At 32.0% G+C, this 15,785-nt stretch overlaps 2 protein-coding genes across 2 annotated transcripts; one reads left to right on the top strand and one right to left on the bottom strand.

Moving 5' to 3' along the window:
• Positions 1 to 9,318: 9,318 nt before the first annotated feature.
• LOC111800746 lies at positions 9,319 to 10,638 on the bottom strand. The gene is made up of 2 exons (XM_023684579.1): positions 10,420 to 10,638; positions 9,319 to 9,852 (listed from the first exon to the last, which is right to left on the bottom strand). The coding sequence occupies exons 1-2, from the start codon at positions 10,533 to 10,535 to the stop codon at positions 9,717 to 9,719; spliced, it is 252 nt and encodes an 83-aa protein (XP_023540347.1). The 5' UTR covers positions 10,536 to 10,638; the 3' UTR covers positions 9,319 to 9,716.
• A 484-nt stretch (positions 10,639 to 11,122) lies between these two features.
• On the top strand, positions 11,123 to 15,399 carry LOC111800747 (NADH dehydrogenase [ubiquinone] 1 beta subcomplex subunit 3-B-like). Its single transcript, XM_023684580.1, has 2 exons — positions 11,123 to 11,460; positions 15,029 to 15,399. The coding sequence occupies exon 1, from the start codon at positions 11,227 to 11,229 to the stop codon at positions 11,449 to 11,451; it is 225 nt and encodes a 74-aa protein (XP_023540348.1). The 5' UTR covers positions 11,123 to 11,226; the 3' UTR covers positions 11,452 to 11,460; positions 15,029 to 15,399.
• Positions 15,400 to 15,785: the final 386 nt, after the last annotated feature.

The raw sequence follows: 15,785 nt of genomic DNA, 5'->3' as shown, positions 1-15,785 counted from the left end.
TGTCACGTTGTTATTTTTTAAAAAAAAAATAATAATAATTCTTATCAACAATACATATTATATTAATAATTAAAATCTCAAACGTTTACAGGCCACCATATATCATTAACATCAGTTACAAATGCCAAATATTATTACTTTTTATAATATCTTAGAAGTAAGGTAGGTTAGGCTTTGGTTGTAACTCTATTTTTCAAGTTGGTTCGGTTGTTCCGACTAAAAAATGTCGATCCATCGACCAGAATCCTTGCTTTTTCAAAAATTCAACCCAACCAAAACTATATATATATATATCTAAACCATCCCAAACTTTTAACACAAGGGTAAAAATTTTACGTTCTTATAATTTTTTTTTTTTTTTTTTAAAACATTAGAAATAAAATATTTTTAAAATCCAAACTTTAGTACATCCACCATAGGTATCTGTGTATATATATATATATTATATATATCTTTAATAGCCCAAAAATTAAAAAAAAAATATAGGTCAAAATAATAATAATAATAATAATAATCGATAAATAGATAACTAAAAAAATTACTTAAAAAATAAAATAAAATTTACCCAGCTCTCTCCACTAACCTCTCATCCCAACCCATTGCACAATATTACAGTTGGTCCAAAAATAAACAGTAAAATGGAAAAAATAAAATTCCTTTAAACAAAGGCAAATAGAAGCTAGTAAGATTTTGGTATGTTATTACAGTAAATTATCTCAGATTTTTTAAATTAAGTTAGTGAGATCTTTTTCCTTTATCCAATATTTTACATTATAGTAAATATCAGATCTCATTCTCTCATATGTAAATAAGGCAGGGTAAGAAATGGTAAGAAATATTTTACAAACAATATGTAAGAAATATCCAAACAAGCAATATTTTACAAGATAGTAGGAAATTCTATAAATGTAAAATAGTAACCAATCAAACAATGGATTAAAAATAATATAAAATAAGAGAAGAAATACAGTTGGAAGTTAGGAATTGCTGATTGAAAGAAAGAAACCCGAAATTTTGAAAGTAAGAATCAATTAACAAAATTAGCCAATAATATAAGTTTGAACGGAAAGGAAGAGTAATATCCGTTTAGAAAATGAAAATCTAATATGTTTAGAGAATGAAAATAATTACAGAGATGAGGAAGGAAGATTGAGGAAATATTCTCTGTGAACATAATTTAAAAATAAAACTGGAAATATCGGACGACAAGAAACACATAATTATGGTACGATGCGTTCAATATATATTGATATGTGTGAATTGTTTATGGATCGATATGTTTATGATATGTTATGTATATGTTATTATATGTGAATTGAATGATAATAATTATGGTACGCTGTGTTGAATGATATGTTTGAGATAGGATACGAGAAGTATGCACATAACGAAATGTAACGATAGGAGTAAGATACGTTCCTGAAACGTTGAAGTTAGGTTACATACTGAAGTGTTATGGATATAAGAGATTGATAAAAGAATACGGTTAGGTTATGGGTAAAAAGGGATAGGTTTGGGATAGATTGATAAAACGATAGCGTTAGGATATGTTCTTGTGATGATATGACTAAGGTACGTTCATGTAACGATATGACTATGATAGGTATAAGAACGTTAAGGCTATGATAAGTTAGGGAACGATATGACCACAAAGTGTTTACGACATGATATGATTATGATACGACATGTGAATGACAGATATATATATGTTGTCATATGATATGAAATATGTTATGGTACGAGATATGTGATAAATTAACATGTTTATAATATGATACATTGTGATGTAATATGTTATGGTATGATATGTATATGATGAAATGTTATATTAAAAGCATGGAGCGTTATGATATGTCTCTTAAATTGTGTGTATACAATATGATATGAATGACATAAAATCACAATAAATGGGATGTAATATAACCCGCTAGAATTATGTATGATATGAGAACCGAAGAATGAGAAACAATATGATATGAATGATGATCGATATCTGAAACGATATGATATGTACAAAATGCTAGCGAGGTTGTATTAAATGATAATGAAAACGGAAAAATGTTGGGACCTCATGCATTATGTGTGCTCATGCATTGGGAGATACTCTTATTCCATCACGAAGGTACGGACACGTACATCCATTGACGAAGTATCGTTATGTTTTACATAATGCTGTCATGATGATTACTAATTCTAATGGGTGTCCGGCAAAAGTTGAACTACTAGAGAAGACTCGTTCGACAAGAAAAGGTGTTCAGCAGTTTGCGAACTGGTGAGCCCATACTCGCATGTATGGGCTATGTGTAGAGTATGTGGTACACATCCAAGCTGCTCAATTAGAATAGTATCATAGGAAAAAAAAAAAAAATAGAGTCTCCTCATTTCATTCGCATTATACCCAATAGTAGGGTCACTTACTGACTATTTCTTAAAATACTCAAACCACATGATACCTTTATTTCAAGTGAAGGCAAGACATTCCTGTACGACTGACGACGACATCGCAACTCGAAATCATGACACATGCATAAGGTAGTCGTATTATTTTATTAGACTTAGGCTAGAATAGAATGTTTTTTATTTAAACGTTTATTTATTTTATTAGTCTTTTGTTGTGTCATTTTTAAAAGTGCTTTCAAAACATGGAAGTCCATGACAGTGTTTTAAGCTGGAGATTATGTTATATGAAAGTTTAAATGAAGTATTTCTACATTCATATTTATGATATGTATACCGCAACGACCTTAAATTAAGTAAAAAATTTCAAATCGTTACAAGATCACGTATTTGAGAGAAGGTGCCAAACTTAAAACCGACCGTACAAAATTAATATTAATATCAACAATCCAAATAAGTTTTAATAAATTTTTTTTTAAAAAAAAAAAAGAAGGACGGTACAAAATTAATATTAATAGCAAAAATCCAAAAAGTTTTAATAATAATAATAATAATAAGAAAATGAGGCGTTCGTTAATGAAGCCGTTAATGGAGGTTATTTAGGCGTTGAATATCTGATTCCCGATGTCCCATCGTACGCCCCAAAACAGTCCACCATTTTCGCACGTGCCATTCCTTATCATTCATTATTATATATATATATATATAGTCGGGGGACTATTAAATAGTTTTGTCGGTACTTTAAGAGAATTATGGATAAATAACGGGGGGGAAATGAAAATAGAGTAAGTTTGTGGGTAAGCATGTAAATTAAGTAAAAAAAAAAAAAAAAAAAAAAAATTATCAAATTCTTCCACGTCACTGTCTTGTTTTTTTGTTCAACATTTTACCATAGGTACTTATTAAAATTTTACGTGGCAATGACTTGATGGGTACGAAAGAATGATATTAAGACACACTAACTTTTCGTTCAATATTCTAATAATTTTTTCTTTAAAAGGTAACTAAGTTAATATTGCAAGTTTCAAACCATACAATTACCTTTTAAATAAGAGGTAATAAATATTTTTTTATAATTTACCCAAAAAAAATAACAACCCAATAGGAGATTCAACTCTCTGACCTCTTAATTTTAATTGAATTATAAATTATTGTTGTTATATATATATATATATATTAAAGGGATATATAATGGAGTTTTGTATCTTTCTTGGCGGCATAACCATCCCCATGGCCTTCTTAATATAAATAATATAGAAATTGCAATTTCTACGACCCACATGGTTATTAGCGTCATGTTAAGGGACACATAGTAATCAAATTTCTTGATAAGGTTAAATAAAAATTATACAAACAATCAAATTCACGTGCCAATCACTTTCACTTTCATTCATCAAATCGGAGAACTACCAGATTTCATTTTCATACAATATTTTTAGCATAATTAAATAAAATATATTTTAATATGAATAATTCAATCTCTGCTCGTCATTGAACTAAGAAAGGATAGAAATTATGATTCGTTTCACAAACGCTCTCTAATCCAGTGCTTCAATTAACTAGATGGATTCGTCGTGATCTCATCATATATATTTTTTTTTTCATTTAAATTTTAAAGCGTAGTTTATAATATTTTTATTTAGTTGAAAAATTAATTATGTGAAATAAGGAAGTTAAGGTCGTTGTTTGTTTTGTTTTTATGTGTTTTTTGAAAGTGAGATCTCAACCATAAACTATATTTCTTTTTTCAAAAAGGTACCAACTAAATAATTTTTGTTTTTTTTTTCTTTTTTTCATAAGGGAGACAAAAAAATGTATTTGGGTGATAGCTCCATTAGTGATTATATTTATGAAGATAATGCCTATATTTTTGGACTTTTGAGATTAGGTAAAATGTAATTCATGCTCTTTCGATAATTATATTTTAGGTTTTCGGTCGTCTTAATCTTTGGCTTATATGTATAAAAGCAATTTTATTACAGGTGCATACGAGTCGGTGGAAAGTAAACGATTTTAAATATTGAGTTGTATCAAAAGTTGTTCGAAATGTTTTGACCGTTCTAGTTTTTACGTGGCTTTTGAATTAACATTTAGTATGAAAATAATGATGGTCTCCTGTAACTTTTTAATCAACATTTAATACAGGTAGGATGATTCTTTAGAATTGGTAAAGAATTGATTTTATAGACTCTATTTTGTTCTAATTTATTTATTATCTTTGGTGCAACTTCTATAACAATTTATTTATTTATTTAGATAATTTAGAACCCCTCTCGGTTCATCGAGGTAATGTATAATAGTTTTTATTTTTCTAACCCATAATTTCTTTAACGAACTATTTTTAATATTTTTTAATTTTACTATCTATTTTTTGTATTTCCTTACTTTTTAAATTGATGTCTGACTTCTGTGACAATATTGAACTATGTTAAAATATTACAATTTTGTTTGTGAACTCTTAATACATTTTTATCTTAATAATTAAGAATGGTACATAAAAAAAATTCAGAAAATTAAAATAAAAAATAAATTAGCTACTAGATAATCCAATTCGAAAATNCGTCACTGTCTTGTTTTTTTGTTCAACATTTTACCATAGGTACTTATTAAAATTTTACGTGGCAATGACTTGATGGGTACGAAAGAATGATATTAAGACACACTAACTTTTCGTTCAATATTCTAATAATTTTTTCTTTAAAAGGTAACTAAGTTAATATTGCAAGTTTCAAACCATACAATTACCTTTTAAATAAGAGGTAATAAATATTTTTTTATAATTTACCCAAAAAAAATAACAACCCAATAGGAGATTCAACTCTCTGACCTCTTAATTTTAATTGAATTATAAATTATTGTTGTTATATATATATATATATATTAAAGGGATATATAATGGAGTTTTGTATCTTTCTTGGCGGCATAACCATCCCCATGGCCTTCTTAATATAAATAATATAGAAATTGCAATTTCTACGACCCACATGGTTATTAGCGTCATGTTAAGGGACACATAGTAATCAAATTTCTTGATAAGGTTAAATAAAAATTATACAAACAATCAAATTCACGTGCCAATCACTTTCACTTTCATTCATCAAATCGGAGAACTACCAGATTTCATTTTCATACAATATTTTTAGCATAATTAAATAAAATATATTTTAATATGAATAATTCAATCTCTGCTCGTCATTGAACTAAGAANCGTAATAGAAAATAGAATATCCAGAGGGTATTAAATGATTTGTATGAAAATAATATTATAACAGCAAATACTCTAATATAGCACTTGATCTAGATGGGCTCAAACTTGAAACTAATATCATGGGCTCATATAGATTGACTTAGATTTCAATGGACAGAATCGAACTTTCGCTAAGGATAATTTCGCAACATCAACCTAAGCTAATCAGGTAAGTGACCTTACTATCGACATGGTTATATTTGATGTTGGCACATGGCCCGTGGTTCTGCACGTGTTATATATTGATATGTGTGAATTGTTTATGGATTTATATGTTTATGATATGATATATATATGTTATAATATGTGAATTGTATGATAATATTTAANAAAGGATAGAAATTATGATTCGTTTCACAAACGCTCTCTAATCCAGTGCTTCAATTAACTAGATGGATTCGTCGTGATCTCATCATATATATTTTTTTTTTCATTTAAATTTTAAAGCGTAGTTTATAATATTTTTATTTAGTTGAAAAATTAATTATGTGAAATAAGGAAGTTAAGGTCGTNGGATATGGGAGATTGATAAAAACGATATGATCACGATCAATTGACAAAAGAATATGGTTAGATTATGGATAGAAAGGGATAGGATTATGATAGATTGATAGAACGATAGNGTTGTTTGTTTTGTTTTTATGTGTTTTTTGAAAGTGAGATCTCAACCATAAACTATATTTCTTTTTTCAAAAAGGTACCAACTAAATAATTTTTGTTTTTTTTTTCTTTTTTTCATAAGGGAGACAAAAAAATGTATTTGGGTGATAGCTCCATTAGTGATTATATTTATGAAGATAATGCCTATATTTTTGGACTTTTGAGATTAGGTAAAATGTAATTCATGCTCTTTCGATAATTATATTTTAGGTTTTCGGTCGTCTTAATCTTTGGCTTATATGTATAAAAGCAATTTTATTACAGGTGCATACGAGTCGGTGGAAAGTAAACGATTTTAAATATTGAGTTGTATCAAAAGTTGTTCGAAATGTTTTGACCGTTCTAGTTTTTACGTGGCTTTTGAATTAACATTTAGTATGAAAATAATGATGGTCTCCTGTAACTTTTTAATCAACATTTAATACAGGTAGGATGATTCTTTAGAATTGGTAAAGAATTGATTTTATAGACTCTATTTTGTTCTAATTTATTTATTATCTTTGGTGCAACTTCTATAACAATTTATTTATTTATTTAGATAATTTAGAACCCCTCTCGGTTCATCGAGGTAATGTATAATAGTTTTTATTTTTCTAACCCATAATTTCTTTAACGAACTATTTTTAATATTTTTTAATTTTACTATCTATTTTTTGTATTTCCTTACTTTTTAAATTGATGTCTGACTTCTGTGACAATATTGAACTATGTTAAAATATTACAATTTTGTTTGTGAACTCTTAATACATTTTTATCTTAATAATTAAGAATGGTACATAAAAAAAATTCAGAAAATTAAAATAAAAAATAAATTAGCTACTAGATAATCCAATTCGAAAATAGAGTAATGGGTTGGGTCAATAATAGCCCACAAAAGTAAACAAATAAAAATAATTATAAAAAAAAATAAGAAGATTAGTTTTAAAAAAACCTTCCTCACTTCTCTCCCCTCACCTCTCATCCATCCGTTCTCTATGAAAGGGAAGAAAAAAATATTTTCCCATGAAACAGAAAAAATTGAGAAAAAATGGACTCAATTAAATTAAAAATCAATAATATATCTGTTTACATAATCAAATGAAAGATAAAAGAAAATACAGAGACAAGGCTAACAGAATCGAAATAAAGAAAAATGAAATACACATAGAAACTAAGAATATGGCTAACATAATAGAAGAAAAAAAAAAAGGAAAAACAACGAGAATAAAATATCTAAAAAATGTTAAAAGGTATTAATCACCGTAATAGAAAATAGAATATCCAGAGGGTATTAAATGATTTGTATGAAAATAATATTATAACAGCAAATACTCTAATATAGCACTTGATCTAGATGGGCTCAAACTTGAAACTAATATCATGGGCTCATATAGATTGACTTAGATTTCAATGGACAGAATCGAACTTTCGCTAAGGATAATTTCGCAACATCAACCTAAGCTAATCAGGTAAGTGACCTTACTATCGACATGGTTATATTTGATGTTGGCACATGGCCCGTGGTTCTGCACGTGTTATATATTGATATGTGTGAATTGTTTATGGATTTATATGTTTATGATATGATATATATATGTTATAATATGTGAATTGTATGATAATATTTAATATGTAAATTGTATGATAATACTTACGATACAATATGTTCAATGATATGTTTGAGATAGGATACGATAATAATGTATTAAACGTAATGTAATGATGGATATGGGAGATTGATAAAAACGATATGATCACGATCAATTGACAAAAGAATATGGTTAGATTATGGATAGAAAGGGATAGGATTATGATAGATTGATAGAACGATAGCGTTAGGATACGTTTCTGTAAAGATGTAACTAAGGTACGTTCATGTAACGATATGACCACAAAATGTTTACGATATGACCTCAAAATGTTTACGATATGATATGATTATGATACGACATGTGAATGTAATATGATATGAAAATGATATAAGGTATGTTATGGTAGAAGATATGTGATAAATTGACATATTTATGGTATAATATATTGTGATGCGATATCTTATGGTATGATATGTATACGATGAAAATTATTATGCCTGGAAGCATGGAATTTATGATATGATATATTTATGTAATTTGAATGATATAATATGTTTGACATGCAAAACGACGAACTAGCATAAAATACATACAAATCCGACGTATGCATGAAAGATATGATAACAAAATGTGAAATGATAAGAAAAATGATGTGATATGTAAAAATGTTGAGACCTCATGCATTATTGTGTGCTCATGTATTGAGGGATATGCCTAGCCCTTCACGATAGTACAAACGCATACATTACGAGACAGGAGAACAATCATTATATTTATCATAATGCTGCGATAGTCAGGCACAAAAAAGATCATTATGTTAACCTAATGTTGTTGTGACGATGACTAGTTCTGGTCAGGCAGAAAAACGATCATTATGTTAACCTAATATTGTCAGGACGGTTACTAGTTCTAACGGGTGGTCGGCCTAAGGAGCTCCCATAGTATGCTCGCCCAACAAGAAAAGTGGCCTAACGGTATGCGAACTAACTAGTAAGTCCATACTCGCTCGTATGGGTATGGGTTGTGTGTAGAGTATATGGTACACATCCAACTTACCATTAAGATAGCATTATAGGAAAATAGATTGAAATGATGAGCCCGTCATTGCATTCACATGTATGGAATGACCTCCAATAGAGGAATGACATGACAGGGTATTTCCTACCACCTCTAAATATGGCAAATATTGGAGACCTAATATTGATCATTTATCAACAAACAACATTGACCATTATAAAAGTGGTTTATCCACACCACCATAGCTGAGAAAAGATTGCAAAAGAGAGAAGGTTTCAAAAAAGCATCAAATCTTGAAACTGATAAAGCCAATCCTCACATGAACAGCCCTTGGAAACGGACAGGTTTGTTCAACCTTCTCTCTACTCTGCCCTAAAACGTATGAAACAATTTAAAATTTCAGGTCCAAATCAAAAACTTAAAATCGAGTAAGTCCCATGATCGAATACCAATTTGATGAAATAATTGAGCTGCAAATCAAATCCAGAAATGTTTTTAACAAAGAAATTCTCGCCACCAAATCAGAAATACGTTTATCCCTAGGCATTTGACCAAATGGGATCATCGAGCTCTTATAGAACTTATCACTAAAATATCTCTCCAAAGGATCAGAAGAAGAAGAAGTGGAGCAAAAATGATTTTTCATTAGATGGAAAATTCAAATCATTAACTCCATGCTTGTGAACAAGTAATTGTCCAATAATGAGCCGGTAATGAGCTAGGAATGTTCATCTTCCTGCTCTAAATTGGGCAACAAATCAGTAATTCAATTCTATAAATTATAATCAATGAAAGTGGCATACCAGAACAAAGGGATGGACTTATCAATCATCTTTTAATCTCCTCAATAGCTTGGAAACCCATCGATTCACGCGTCGCTTTAACGAGTAACCAACCACCACCCCGGCAACAAAGCAAATACCACATAGCTTTGAACAAGTTAATATCGATACTACTTGCCTGCCCACACATACACACACCAGTCAAATTTATCATATTACAACAAATGAGGAAGACTGAACTTTTGTAGTTTCTGTTCAGTATAGATCAAAAGAAACAATCATAGAAGTTCCCAAAATTTCAAAAATAAATGAAATTCAATCTACCATATAAATTACTCCAATCCAAAAGAGTTAAGAAAAAGTGAACCATCAAAATGAAAATGGAAGTGAACCATTAAAAAGAAAGAGGGAAAAAGATTCCCAATGATTAAGGAAAAGGGAAAGTAATCCAACGGAATTCGCAGAGAAGACACATAGTTGTTAGAAATTTGAAGAGTGCCTTCAATATTCCAATTGTGGAAAAGAACAAAACTCAAACAAAAACAAGCAACAAATTGAGAAACGGGTGATTCCGGCAATGGCAACAAAAAAATATTAATAATAAACCCTCTGGCGGAGGAAAAGCCCGTAATCAACCGCACGAGTAAGGACCGATTAGAGCCCCAAGAAAGTGGACGGAAATCAAGACGAATTGAAAGACAACGAAGACAGAGCGAAAGAGAGAGAGAGAGAGATGGAGAAGTACCTGGGAGGTCTAGTGGCAAGCAATAGACGAGACTGATCGGAAGAAGATAGGGCGGAGGCGATTCCTTCTCCATTTCTCAAAGCTTCCACTGAAGAAGGTAACGCCGCCGATTTCATTTCTGCCGTCAACAATCGCCGTCGGATTTGAAAAAGAGAGAGAGAAAAACAAGGTAGGGTTTAGGAGCCGTTTGAATTGTGGAAGAAGAGGGTGGGAATGGCATGAATTGTAATATTCTAATTTGTTTTTAGGCTTTATTTTTTATTTTTTATTTTTTATTTTTTTATTATTATCAGTTATTATTTACTCCATTATACATTATTATTATTATAATTTTTTTTAATCATTTTATTAAAATTATTTATTTTTTTAATAATTATTAAAAAAAATTTAAAATTTAATCGAGTACAAAATAAACAATAAAAAGTATATTATTGTTTTATTAATAAATTAATTACAACGGTATAAAATTTATAAATATATATCATTAGTTATATTTAATGTAACATTTTAATTTTTTAAAATATAAGTTCGACTAAATATTTACAATTAAATGTTTATATAATTTTATTAAAATTATTTAATTAAGCGTTATTTAGAAGATATTTTAAATGTTTGCTAGAGCATAATATTAGAAATTATAAAATAACAGATTAATTATAAATCCAGAAACAAAATTGAAGGGTAATATAGTAATTTGAAGTAGTGGCTCCGAAGGCTGAAAAGCGAGGACAGGAGGAAGTGGCGATCTGCACCCATCCAGGACGAGGTGAAGGAGCGCAAGGAAGCGGAAATCAGAGCTGTTTTGCAATGGCGAATAAGCCTTTGGGATCGACTGGAGAGTTCTTCAGGAGGACAGACGAGTGGAGGAAGCATCCGACGCTCACCAATCAGTTCCGACATGCCACTCCTGGCCTTGGCATCGCTCTCGTTGCTTTCGGCATCTACCTTGTCGGCGAGCAAGTATATAACAGGATCCATTCTCCTTCTTCCTCTCACCATCACCATGCTGATGTTTCCTCCGCCACCCATTAACTGTTACCGGTGATTTCCCTAACTTTTCACTCCGGTTTTCATTCTAATACTTTCTTCCCTCCGCCGTCGGGGTGAATTCTGTCGTGTTTGAATCTTATGTATGCATTTTCTCCTAGTTTTCTGTTTTAAATGAATTTTTATCCCGCTCTCATCTGAAGAGAACGAATGTGTTTCTTTTTTTTTCATCTTTCTAGGTCAAGGTTGCCCGTAATTTCGATGGGGTTTCTTTTTTATGTTCTGGAATTTCGCAGTGCTTCCTATTTTTCGATGTGCTATTTCTTTTTAAATGTATTCTGCGGCAATCTGTGGCGTGTTGTTGTCTATAATCGTTCGATGCTATAGATCTGTCTTTTATGTATACTTCTAAATAAATTAAGGGAGGAACGCAAAATTTTTCCTGCTGCTGGTTATGATAATTTTGAATTTCTTGGAAGTTTAGCCTGATTAACTTTGGTAATTATGTTAGTGATTGCTGGAGTGGACGTCGTTTTTATTTTTAGTAGTCTGTATTGGATATATTAATTAAGTCATGGGATATTTACTTCGAGTTTTCGATTTCATTATTCGTGTATTGCTTGCATCTTCGTTCTTACCCAAGAATAGGGCTTGGTTCTTGTGTCTTTGTGACTGGTGTATCATAGTTTGATTTGATGTGCTACGAACCGTGATGCCATGAACATTGCGTTTTAACTGTTTTGGAGCTTTGTATGAAGGAATTGTGTCTTGGTGTTGTTTCTGCACCTACACGGGTATAGTCTCTGTTCTGTTCATTTGTCAAACCACTTTAAAATTATGGAACTTAGGAATAGCTATCTAGGGTACCAATTTGAATTTCCTGTTGCTTAGCTATGCGACAAAGCCTCGCTATGTCAATTCCCCCTAATGGTGAGGAGAATGGTCTTTTAATACTTTATTTCTTCTGAAGAATGCTTCTAATAGAATGTAGATAATATCTCAAGCTGTACGTATTTATATTTTCTCTGCAGCATTCTTCATTAGAAATAAATCGCTCTCCATTAAATAACGAAGTTACATGTCTTGACAATGCATCTGGATGCGCAAGGGCATCACTGGCATATGTGTGTCTTATCCCCAAGTCTTTTTCTGAATTTAATGCAAGGGGAATTACCGATGTAGTGTCCTATCTCTTAAAAAAGATACGGTATACATGGTGAAATTCTTTAGGCTCAATCTTGTTACAAAATTATATAAGATTATAGTTATAACCTTGGTTGATAGATTGACGAAAGTCCTTCCTTGCACTATTTCCTACTCCCAAGGGGCCTGTTCTCTGTTAATTAGAGATGCAAGTATGAATGAGATCAATGTCTGTCTTATCTCTTTAAAAAAGATAAGATATACAAGGTGAAATACTTTAGACTCAATCTTGTTACTAGATTACATAAGATTATAGTTATGACTTGGTTGATAGATTGAGGAAAGTCCATCCTAGCACTATTTCCAACTGCCAAGATACAAATCTAATACCAAGTGTTGATTGCTAACCTAGTCATTGAAGACTAGGAAAACTGATGACCATGTGGATTTCATACATGAAGTCATGGGGAGGAAGGGATTTGAGTTTCATGGGGAGGAAGGGATTTGAGTTTAAGTGGAGACCTGATTGTGGAGTTGTATAAGTTCAGTAATTTTTGCCCATATTTGTCAATGGGAAACCTAGGGGCAAGATATTTGCTTCTATAGGTCTTAGACGAGGGATCCTCTATCACCCTTTCTCTTTATCTTAGGGGTGAATGTTCCAAGTACGTTAATTTCGTTTGGAGTGCATAAAAGAGGTGGGAGAGGGGTTTAAGGTGGGAAAGGAGTTAAGGAGTTGATTCATCTATTGCATTTTCAGCTTGTTGATGACACCCTCTTTTTCTATTCGGGATTGGGAGGATCATTTGTTAATCTTAATGGTCTTTTATCTTTCTTTGAAGTTTGTTTTTTTCCTTAACATTAATAGGGGCAAAAACTCCATTGTAGGTTTAAACTTCTACCCTTCTAAGTTGAGTTCTTTGGCTTATTTGGTTGGGTGTGAGGTGATTCAGCCCTTTCTCTTATCTAGAATTTCTTTTGGGTGCACGTACATATTTGGGTTGGCCCAATGATAAGTCCATTGGGGAGTCCTTACGAGCCGATTCAAATGTGGCACAAATGGGTCGGCCAATGGGCCAGTCCAATTGGGCTGGTCAAACTTTGCTTTTGGACCGATCATGGATAATGGGCTGAACTTGGGCCAACCTTTGGGCATGGCCCTGTTGATGAGGTTGAACCGAGGGAAAAGGGAATTCAAGATTTGAACCCTCGATCTTCTATGGGTTCCTCTCACAATTATCTTTCTTGCATCTTGCCTGCCACTTTCGGGCTTCCCCTCAAGGCTTTAAAACGCGTCTTGTAGGGGAAGGTTTCCACACCCTTATAAAGGTTGTTTTGTTCTCCTCCCCAACCAATGTGGGACATCACAATCCACCCCCTTCGGGGCCCAGCGTCCTCGCTAGTACTCGTTCCTTTCTCCAATCGATGTGGGACCTCCACCAAATCCACCCCCCTTTGGGGCCCAGCGTCCTTACTAGCACACCGCCTCGTGTCTACCCCCCTTCGGGGAACAGCGAGAAGGCTGACACATCGTTCGATGTTTGGCTCTGATACCATTTGTAACGGCCCAGATCCACCGCTAGCAGATATTGTCCTCTCTGAGCTTTCCCTTTCAGGCTTCCCCTCAAGGCTTTAAAACGCGTATGCTAGGGGAAGGTTTCCACACCCTTAAAAAGGGTGTTTTGTTCTCCTCCCCAACCAATGTGGGACATCACAACTTTTTTGCCCTAAGATGTCTTTTCTTTCTCCGCTCTAGAATAACTTTTCAAAGGTCAAAATTTTCGTGTGACAAATTTTATATAGGAAGTCAATACCATGGATTGTGTTCAAAAACACTCTTTGTGTTGTACTTGCTTTGGTGCATTCTTTATAGGTAGCAAGAGGGGGACCTTGATCCTATGTCATGAGGTAGCCAGTTTGCACAATTGCTTTGGATTCAGAGGGATGGGCTGATTTAGATGTTTGTCATGTAGTAAGGATGGTTACTCTATGGTTGAGAGCAGGAAATGTTTCATGGCATGCTAGCTTCTTTGTTATTTTGTGGGACATTTAGCTTGAGAGGAATAGGATGAACTTTATAGAGTTAGAGAGTTCGTCTGTGGAGGTTTGGGAGACCCGTGGTTACATGGCCTTTGTAAATAGAAGCTATGTTGTATTATGTTGGATTGAATTAGGTTTTGAACTCTTTTTTGTTATTGTTTTTGTTTTCAGTAGTATGTCCTTGTATATTATTTCATTTCTCTCCATGGAAGCTTGGTTTCTTACCAAATAACTAAATAAAACTGGTATTTCTAACTTATAATATTTTTCTCTTATTTTTTATGAAGTGTTGTTAATTGAATAGATTTCTATGACAATGTAAAACTTTTTCCCGATGTGTTATATCCAAAACATCCTCACTGAACGATCTCCTCACTCTTAATGTGTTCGTAAATGTTGTAATCTGTGCAACTTATGTGACTTCTTGCTAATTTTGCAGATGCTTCCTGCTACTGAATCTAAGCTTGGAGTACTACAACACTCTTTCCCTTTTACCCCTTTATGTGCAATAAAAGTTCCTTACTGGACAAAGCACTTGAAGCTTGTAAATGTATTTGATGAGTTTGGGATTGAAATTTGTATCAAGACTGAAGTGTTTAAGTTTATAATCTAGTGGTTCTAGCAATTAATTTTGCTCATAGATAGTAATAAGATTTTTTGGTAATAATTTTGTTTACCATTGCTCCTTGAATGATCTCTTAACCGATATTGTTCTCCTAGCAAATGTGTAGCAAAATGATGAACATAGTTGGAAATTAGACTTGCTGTAAGTAGCCTTGAATGCTTGATCTCCAGGAAACTTATTGGTAAGTGCTTATTAGTTGGAACATCATTTTTTAAATGCTGAAATATTTCGTTAGCTTCGGGAATAGAATGCTATTTTGATCATTCATAACCTACTTTTCTTATCAATTAGCATCCTTTAACATTTTGTTTAACATTTTGCTTGAGTTTATACGAAGAACATGAAAAATGTATAAAAATGAGTGGTCATATGGGTGATACAGATATTTTAGAAAGTTGATTTTAGCATATTAGCAGTTTTACGGCTATTGCAAGCTAATTGTTTCGTCACACGTATCTTGAACCCCATAATATAATTGATAATTATCCTAAAATTGCATCTTGTACGTTATCTTTCATAGTTTCACAGTTTCAGTCATCTAGTTACTTTGGGTTGCAATCTTGGCGGCAAT

This window comes from Cucurbita pepo, chromosome LG08 (assembly GCF_002806865.2).
Source record: "Cucurbita pepo subsp. pepo cultivar mu-cu-16 chromosome LG08, ASM280686v2, whole genome shotgun sequence".
Lineage (NCBI taxonomy): Eukaryota > Viridiplantae > Streptophyta > Magnoliopsida > Cucurbitales > Cucurbitaceae > Cucurbita > Cucurbita pepo.
Note: the sequence above shows the minus strand (reverse complement) of the source record. Positions and strands in the feature narration are given on the sequence as shown.

Coding starts and splice junctions, on each gene's coding strand:
- LOC111800746 (XM_023684579.1), bottom strand. CDS start 10,535: ATGAAATCGGCGGCGTTACCTTCTTCAGTGGAAGCTTTGAGAAATGGA. Junction 9,853..10,419: donor CTTGCCACTAGACCTCCCAG/GTACTTCTCCAT, acceptor ATGTGTGGGCAG/GCAAGTAGTATCGATATTAA.
- LOC111800747 (XM_023684580.1), top strand. CDS start 11,227: ATGGCGAATAAGCCTTTGGGATCGACTGGAGAGTTCTTCAGGAGGACA.